Raw genomic sequence first — 9,350 nt, forward strand, 5'->3', positions numbered from 1 at the left:
TCTCATGGGTGGAGAGGAATCCTCGCGGGCAGAGAAATCATTAAGAGAGGAGTGGGATGGATCGTTGGTGGTGGTCGAAATATAAAGGTATGGGAAGATAACTGGCTGTCCACCACAGAGCAACGCTGCCCAATGGGACCAGCTCCAGAAAACCTCCAGGATCTAAGAGTCTCGGACCTGATCTCTCCACTTTCTGCTGAGTGGAACTCCCGTTCGGTCCGAACCCTTCTCCCCCAATACGAAGACATGATCAACCTCCTGGTTCCTAGTGCGCTGGGGATGCAAGATGAGAGAGCTTGGCTACCCGAGAAGTCGGGGGAGTACACTACTAAATCAGGGTACGCTCTCTCAAAACTACACGTCACCCCCGATCCCCTGAAGATTTCAGCTGGAAACAATGCATTTGGAATGTAAAGTGTTCCCCAAAGCTCAGGCATTTTTTGTGGAAAATCAAATGCAATGCTCTGTCTGTGGGTGATTCTCTGAAGAAAAGAGGCTTGGAGACCGATGGTACATGTAAGCGATGTGGAGATGATGAAACTGTCCTTCATGTCTTTCTCACTTGCCCCTTTGCAATGAAGGTTTGGGATCACGCCCCTGCTCTGTTTAAGCCAAGCCCCGCAATAGTGTTGTCTGTAACAGAACTGCTCAAACATTGTCTAAAAATGGTAAACCTCCCTCCTTCGGAGCTCTCTCAACCTCTATATCCTTGGATTCTGTGGAACCTATGGCTTAGTAGGAACCAGATTTTGTTTGAAGATAAGAGGTTCTCTGAGATTGAGACTACCAACAAAGCAATCAAAGACTGCCGTGAATGGCAATTGGCTCAGCCCCTCAAGCCTCCGACAGCACCAATAAAACCCCCTCTCCCTCCTCGCGCTCAAAACAATCATGATCCTACAAAGAATCAAACTGTATGTTTCTCTGATGGAGCTTGGGAGAGTGCGACTGGTCGGGGAGGCTCTGGTCATCGCCGGTATATTGCACCAGACAGGACTGACGCTACTCCAAGGCTCTGGTCATCGCCGGTATATTGCACCAGCCTTGGTGGCGGAAGCACTGGCCATGAAAGACTCCATCTCCGCTGCTATTAATGTAGGTTTCAAAGACTTACTCTGTCTCACAGATTGTAAAAGTCTCATTGACATGGTTACAGGAAACTCCTCTGTAACATCTATCCAAGGCATCCTCCACGACATTGGCGTGATGAGTCGATCGTTGGATTCTATCTCCTTTTCCTTTATCCCTCGCACTAGGAATGAAGCTGCTGATAGACTAGCTAAAGCAGCCATTGTTGTTTCTGTTATTGCACCTTTGGTGTAAAAGACTATTTCTTTTAATGCAAGTAATGAAAGGTTTGACCAAAAAAAGAATAAAACTTAATTTGATATAGAATTTATGAATCATTAAACCAATAACATATGATTTTAGTTCGGATTTTCAAATCCATTAAAATACAACAACCAATAACCCCTTGTTACTCTTAGATTTTTTTCAGTCTTGTTTCAGATCTATTATCTTCCGGGAGACTCTTCTCTCTCCATCTTCACATGTTCTCTTTCAGAATTCCACGCCCGCGAAGATTAGACTCGTCATCATTCTCTTACTCCTTCTCTCAATACAACCCTAATCTCAATCTCACCATCTCTTTTTCACCTAATGTCTTGGGTGCCTTTGTTTTTACAGGTAAATCTTTCTCCTTTTTCCTTTCTTTGTTTTCTCAAATCAATTGAAAATCCAAAGGATTCGTACTCAATAGCAAGTGCTATAACCCGGATTTCGCCTCCAATCCAGAGGCCAAAGGTTTTGGAAACCCTCTTTTTAGTAAACTTTAATTTGATTATTATCTGGGTCTGCTATTTTATATTTTATTTTTTAGCTAAGAAATCACCAACAAACCATCCTGGCCTGAGAGCGATTCGGGACAAGGTGATAAGTTAGCAGTCCCTTTGGCTTTCACGCAGAAGAAGCTCAGGTCGAAGAGAGTGAAGCAAAGTGGCTAGAGGAAGAAGAAGAAGCGATGAAGGGAAGCCTCCTTGTGAGTTTCATATCTATTATGAGTTATAATGCTATGTCGTTTCATTAAGTATTGATACTATGTCGTTTTGGGTTATTGTAAGCTACTTAACGGGAATTCATTTCCTGAGTATGGTATCCAATAATTAAACAATCAATCTTATCTCTTATCTATTTCTCTCTCTCCCTCCCACCCCCTTTCTTCTCGATCCTTCTCCCCTTTCTTGTTACTTAGATCGGATCCTCCCTGGATCTTATCATTGGTATTCTTAGCCAAATGCTCCGGTTGAGACAGACGGGAACAATCTCAGATTACAGGGAGCAGTCTGAAGAGTTATCAGCAGAAGTTCCTCATGTGACATATGATGTGTTGGAGGAGCTGTTCCTTCACGGGAGAGGAGTCTGCGAGAGCAGGTGGTGAGGTTAAGGCCCATTGGGATGGATGAGATAGTCGATATGGCAAAAATAATAGAAGAGCAAGAGAATGAGAGGAGCGCCTATCACTCAAGGGCGTTCTAAAGGACCAACTCCGCTCCGGCGTTGGGCTCTAATCAGAGGAACTCAAACTCAAGCCCATCAAAGCAAGGCGAGACCACCCCTGCTAGGAAGTCGTTTGAGTCACCGCGGGACACTAGAAGTTCAGAGCAACGGAGGCCCATACAGAACCCGTGTAGATATTGCCAAGAGCGATACTTCACTGGGCATCGCTGTAAGTCCTTCCAGAAGTATAAATGTATGGAGGTAGAAGAGTGTTCAAAGGATGATGAGGACGAGGAAGATGAACAAGAGGAGAAGTTGACTCAGAAACTTAACCTAGAGCCGGAGTTGCAAGTTCTTTCTCTTCAATCAATGGTGGGAATAACAACCGAACGCACCATGCGGTTAAGAGGAAAACTTGGTGAGACCAATGTGGTGGTTTTGATAGATTCTGGAGCTTTTTGGAGCTTCATAGCGAAGCATTTGGTAGACCAGTTGGGGTTAGCTGTGGTCCCTACCATTGAGTTTGGAGTGGCAATAGGAGATGGACGTGTGTTAGCCGGAAATGGGAAGTGTGTAGGAGTGAAGTTAAACATTCAAGGGGTTGAGATCAGTGAGGAGTACTTGCGGTTCGAGTTGGGTGGTACAGATCTGGTTCTCGGTTACACTTGGTTGGAGAAGTTGGGAGAGACCCGAATCAACTGGGGCATGCATTTATTAAGATTCCAAGTGGAAGATAAGTGGGTTACTCTCAACGGAGACACTGATCTGTTACGGGAATATGTTTCACTCAAGACAATGGAGAAACTTTATGATAATGAAGAAGAAGTCATTCTGTTGGAGTTACAGGCGTTGTTTGAGAATGTGCAAGAACAGTTGCCGAGCCAGACGATAAGCCTTGGAGTTCACAAGCTCTTAAAGCAGTTCCAGACTGTCTTCAATATGCCTAGTGGGCTACCTCTGAAGCGGTCTCCTGAGCACGCTATTATTCTACATGCAGGAACGTCACCCATTAATATCAGGCCTTATCGTTACTCTCACTTCCAGAAGAACGAAATTGAGAAGCTGGTGCAGGAGATGTTACAAGCTGGAATTATCCAGCCGAGCATAAGCCCTTTTTCCAGTCCTGTACACCTAGTCAAGAAGAAGGATGGAGGTTTCAGGTTCTGTGTAGACTACCGAGCGGTGAATAAGAGTACCATTCCAGACCGGTATCCTATTCCAGTGATCGAGGAGCTTATGGATGAACTAGCTGGAGCTTCTGTGTTCTCCAAGCTGGACCTGAAATCAGGCTATCACCAGATACGAGTGAAGGACAGTGATGTAGGGAAGACGGATTTCAAGACACACGAGGGGTACTATGAGTTTCTGGTGATGCCTTCCGGCCTCACCAACGCCCCGACAACGTTCCAATCGGTAATGAACGAGATTTTCAAACCTTATCTGCGTAAGTTCGTTCTGGTCTTCTTCGATGATATATTGGTCTACAGCAGGAGTGATAAGGAGCACCATTAACATCTGAGAATTGTGTTGCAAGTCCTCAAGGACCACAGGTTCACGCCAATGAGAAGAAATGCGCCTTCGCACAACCAAAGGTGGCATATTTAGGTCATATAATCTCCAAGAGAGGCCTGGAAGCTGATCCTGAAAAGATCGACGCTATGAAACAGTGGCCACAGCCGAAGAACATTACTGCTCTGAGGGGATTATTGGGGCTTATTGGTTATTACCGCCGGTTCGTGGAGGCGTGTGGGAAGATAGCAAGGACATTAACGGAGTTGTTGAAGAAGGATGGGTTCAAATGGTTAGAGGAATCAACCTAAGCCTTCGAGATCTTGAAGGGTGCCATGAGTAGCTTGCCAGTGTTGGTGTTACCTGACTGCACTAAACCATTCATGGTGGAGACTGATGCGTCGGGAACATGCATTGGAGCAGTGTTGTCCCAAGGAGACAGGCCAATAGCGTTCATCAGCAAAGGGTTTTCTAGCAGAGGAAGAGTAAAATCTTTTCTATGAAAGGGAGCTACTGGCCATTGTGTTTGCAGTAACCAAATAGAGACATTACCTCACGGGCCATCAGTTCACCATAAGGACCGATCAGAAGAGTCTTCGGTACTTGTTGGAGCAGAGAGCAGTGTCTGTGGAGCAGCAGAAATGGGCGTCGAAGCTCCTGGGGTTGAACTACACTATTGAGTACAGACCTGGGAAGGAGAACAGAGTAGCTGATGCTTTGTCTCGACGCACTGAAGTGAAAGAGGAGTCTCAGTAGTTCTTGGAGTTTCAGTTGACAGCTCCGCTATCGATCGACATGGATGAATTGACACTGCAAGTTGAGAAGGATGAGACGTTACAGAGGATAATACGTGGAGTTTTGGAGGGCGAGAAGGAGTATGAGAGCCACACGGTAGAAAATGGGGGTTTTGTTCAAGGATCGAAGGTTGGTAATTCTTGCAAAATCTCCTTTCATTCCAGCACTACTGACGCAGTTTCATGCGAGTGCTATAGGAGGGCATGAAGGGGTATTGAAAACGTTCAAGGGGATGGTGAGAGAAGTTTTCTGGCCAGGGATGAGAAGCGATATCACGGAGTTTATCAAGGCTTGTGAAATTTTTCAGAAGAACAAGTACTCTACGCTGTCTCCAGCAGGGTTTCTAACGCCATTGCCCATTCCTACTCTGGTGTGGTCGGATATAAGTCTTGATTTCGTGGAAGGGTTACCTATTTCGAAGGGGTTTGATGTGATCTTGGTGGTGGTTGATCGACTGACTAAGTATGCGCACTTCCTACCGTTGAAACACCCGTTTACAACAAAGACGGTGGCTAAGGTGTTTGCGAAGGAGATCATCAAACTGCATGGATTTCCGGAGACAATGGTTTCGGATCGAGACAAGGTATTTATGAGCCACTTTTGGTCGGCATTGTTTAAAAGCCAAGGTACTGTCCTGCACAAGAGCACTGCTTACCATCCCCAGTCAGACGGGCATACATAAGTAGTGAATCGATGCGTTGAAGCTTACTTGCGATGCTTTGCGGGGCACAAGCATTCGTCTTGGAGTCAGTGGTTGCCATGGGCAGAGTATTGGTACATCACGTCCCACCACTCGTCATCAAACACAACCCCGTTCAAGGCATTGTATGGGAGAGATCCACCACGGTTGTTGAGGTTTTGAGATGTTCCAACAAGAAATGATAAAGTAGAAGTGATGATTCAGGACCGAGATGCTCTCTTGCAAGAACTACGTGATAATTTGGCGATAGCTCAAGGTCGCATGCAGAATTCTACTAATAACAAGCGTAGGGATGTGGAATTCAGTGTGGGGGAGTGGGTTTATCTGAAGCTGAGACCGTACTAACAAGTAACTGTGGCAATGAGGTGCGCTGAGAAGCTAGCTCCACGTTTCTTCGGGCCTTATCTGATAGAGAAGAGAGTTGGAAAGGTGGCGTACAAACTAGCATTGCCTCCGACTAGTTTGATTCACCCTGTGTTCCATGTTTCTCAGCTGAAGAAAGCAGTAGCGCCACTCACTAAGGTACAAGAGCTCCCTTTGATCCTATGATCTTCATTGGAATGGAATGCAGAACCGGAAGATGTGATTGATATTAGGAGGTCGGGTGTTGATAAACAAGCAGAGGTGCTGGTCCAGTGGAAGGACCTTCCTGATTTCGAGTGTTCATGGGAACCAGTTAAGAGGTTGACAGAGCAGTATCCTAACATCCAGATTGAGGACAAGCTGAGTCTTCTTCGGGGGGGGGGGGGTATTGATAAGTTAGCAGTTCCTTTGGCTTTCACGCAGAAGAAGCTCAGGTCGAAGAGAGTGAAGCAAAGTGGCTAGAGGAAGAAGAAGAAGCGTTGAAGGGAAGCGTCCTTGTGAGAGAGAGAGTTTCATATCTATTATGAGTTATAATGCTATGTCGTTTCTTTAAGTACTGATACTATGTCGTTTTGGGTTATTGTAAGCTACTTAACGGGAATTCATTTCCTGAGTATGGTATCCAATAAATAAACAATCATTCTTATCTCTTATCTATTTCTCTCTCTCCCTCTCACCCCCTTTCTTCTCGATCCTTCTCCCCTTTCTTGTTACTTAGATCGGATCCTCCCTGGATCTTATCACAAGGCTACGAAATTCCCCTCCTTTTTGATTTGCGATTCGTTTGACTTTGAATTGGATCTAAGGACGCCGCTGTCGTCACGTCACCGGTCTCGAACTCGGAAGGAGCATGGTGGTTTTTAGCAGCGAGGGTTATTTCTTCTGAAACGGTGGCAGAGAGAGGAGGCGTGAAGGGCTCGAGGTGGCTATGGAGTTATATGTCAAGGTTCCTTGGATTTTGGATCTTCTTCAAGTCCTTCTCCTCTTCCTCGGAGATCTTATCTTCTCCCCGTCGATATATTTCTCTTCATCTTCTCTGTTTCACCCGATTGTTTTTTTTTTTTGCAATTTTCTAAACCTTTTTCTGGTGGTCTTGCTAGTGTGATTGTTGAGGCTATGAAAGTTGACACCTTGCATGCTCCTCTCTGGAACCTATTCTCCGTAGAGTTGTAAGTTCTGTTTTTGTATCTTTCTTTCTTGTTTAAATCAGACACCATCAATCTGTACTTGATTTGTAGTCTTATTGTCCGAAGGTGTATGCTGCTTGTCCAGTTTCAATGTTTTACTTTGTTTTTGTCTTAAGGTATGCACTCACTCATCAAACTGGCTGAAGATCCTGCTACAAGACCTGTTTTTGATGTTCGTTGTGTCTATGTAGTCGGCTAAAAGTTCGTTGTGAATGGCTTGTTTCATTTGAGTTAAATTTTCTTGACTTGTTCCTACTAATTCTCATAGCACTGTTTGTTTGATGATACACTACAGAACTGGAACCACAGCCATGGCAAGAAGCAGATGATAAAGTGATGTGGTGGAGATCAAACAAGTAGAGTTCAGAGACACATTTCTTTAGCGATCATTGTTTGATTACATGAGCTCTCTCTCACTGTTTCACACTTGTTGTCATGACTATGGTTCTTCTTGTTATGATTCTTCTGCTTCTTTCTTTCCTTCCTTGTTTGAGCTCTAATTGTTTATGCTTTCTGTTGATTGTAGAAGAAGGAAGACATATTAGACATAGGCAATAGATGCTCGACGTGCTGCTTCTTCTCACATTGCTCTCGTTGTTCCAGATACTTCTCCAAGTAAGCCACAATCTTTTTCATTTGTTTGTAACAGTCTTTGAGATTTCTTATCTTTTAACATTATGTGACGGTTTTTGATATTGTAGGGCTTAATATTGAAGGGGAAGCAGACAGTTACGACTTCGGTGTAGGTATGCAACGTTACATTCTGCTGACACTGATACTTAGTATCTAAGTTCTATTACATGCTTGAGTATTTCTTGACCTTTGAGTTGTACAATATTGTAGGAGAAGGCTACCTATGTAGCACTAAGGCTGATAAGCTCAAGGTTGAGTATGAGAAGACGAGAAATTTCGAGCTGCCCGAGTGATGTGGAGGAGATTACACGAGTAGAGTTCAGACTCTCTCATTTGAGATAGAGATCGAAATAAATTGAGATGTCTGCATGTAGTTGTTTCTTTTCACTTGAGTATGAGTCTTAAATCTACTCATGCCTTGTATTTTTCACTAGTGATTACATTTAGGATTTTCCTTTGACATCTGTTATTATAAAATATACAATTGCATAACAAAATAAACACTATTAAAGAAGAATTTTACATAGCACATAAAAACCGCTATATAAAGAGGCGAAAAAAGATAACGGGTGCAGACACAGCACTGTTTAGAACGCTAAGTATCTCTATAATAACGTTTTACAGACGCTATGTATGACCTTTTTCTTGTAGTGTCTTGTCATTGACGACGAAGGAGTTCTCCATACATCGCATGCAGCTGAGGACGAAGCATTGATTGACAGAGACACCAAGTCATTGATCGACATTCATCAAACAACAGAATCCGAGGTACGAGTAAATGATAATATAGATTATGGTCACCTAACTCCGGATGAATTTGGTATTTTCAGAGATCCAGAAGGCCAAGCACGAGCCATGGACGAACACATTCTCAACATATCCATGGAGGACATTGATGATTGCCATGAATGGATCTAAAAACTTCTTCAACACGCATAACAGAGAAGACGATCAACCATCGATCGACGAAGTCGTTGTACCATCGATCGACAGTCATCATGATTTTGGACAGAGAGCCTACGATTCCAAAAGAAGAAGAATATTCCATTGGGAAAAGAATGATGAATATGGTGTATACAGAGACGAGCATGGATTTGCACGAGCACCAGATAGAAGAATCATTCATGTGTCAAGGGAAGATTTCAGAGATATTCTGAAGAGAGCTACAATGTATGAGGAGACAATTATTTGTCTTCCAGACCATGCAGCGAAATTCACCAGAATATTGCTAGATCTGAGAAGCTACAGCAAAGCTGATATTGATGATATGGTACACAATATCTACAGAGCCCAGGAGATGTCTTTAGATGATACCTACAGGAGACTCGATGATGTATACTACCCACTTAATGACATCATTAAGAGGCTGACTACACGCATAGATGAGCTGAAAGAGGAGATGGACATGATTCGGAAATATAATGCAATCCGATCTGAAGCATCGATTGACAGTCTTACTCGACAAGCTAGATGAGATTAATTTTTCTCAAGACTTGATGAGAGAAGAATTTTCCCAGAGATTGGAGAACCTTGATGAAACAACTATGGCCAGACTTGGAATGCACCAGCGTAGCATCAAAACCTTCAGAATAGGATGCATGTCATTGAGGTTGATAAGGAGATACTGAAAAATCAGTGGACCAGAGGAGATGATACCATAAGAAGCT

At 43.8% G+C, this 9,350-nt stretch overlaps 1 protein-coding gene across 1 annotated transcript; it reads left to right on the top strand.

Moving 5' to 3' along the window:
- Window positions 1-665: 665 nt before the first annotated feature.
- LOC106433315 lies at window positions 666-1,323 on the top strand. Its single transcript, XM_013874164.2, has 2 exons — window positions 666-1,047; window positions 1,157-1,323. The coding sequence occupies exons 1-2, from the start codon at window positions 666-668 to the stop codon at window positions 1,321-1,323; spliced, it is 549 nt and encodes a 182-aa protein (XP_013729618.2).
- Window positions 1,324-9,350: the final 8,027 nt, after the last annotated feature.

This window comes from Brassica napus, chromosome C5, assembly GCF_020379485.1.
Source record: "Brassica napus cultivar Da-Ae chromosome C5, Da-Ae, whole genome shotgun sequence".
In the NCBI taxonomy this organism is placed as follows: domain Eukaryota; kingdom Viridiplantae; phylum Streptophyta; class Magnoliopsida; order Brassicales; family Brassicaceae; genus Brassica; species Brassica napus.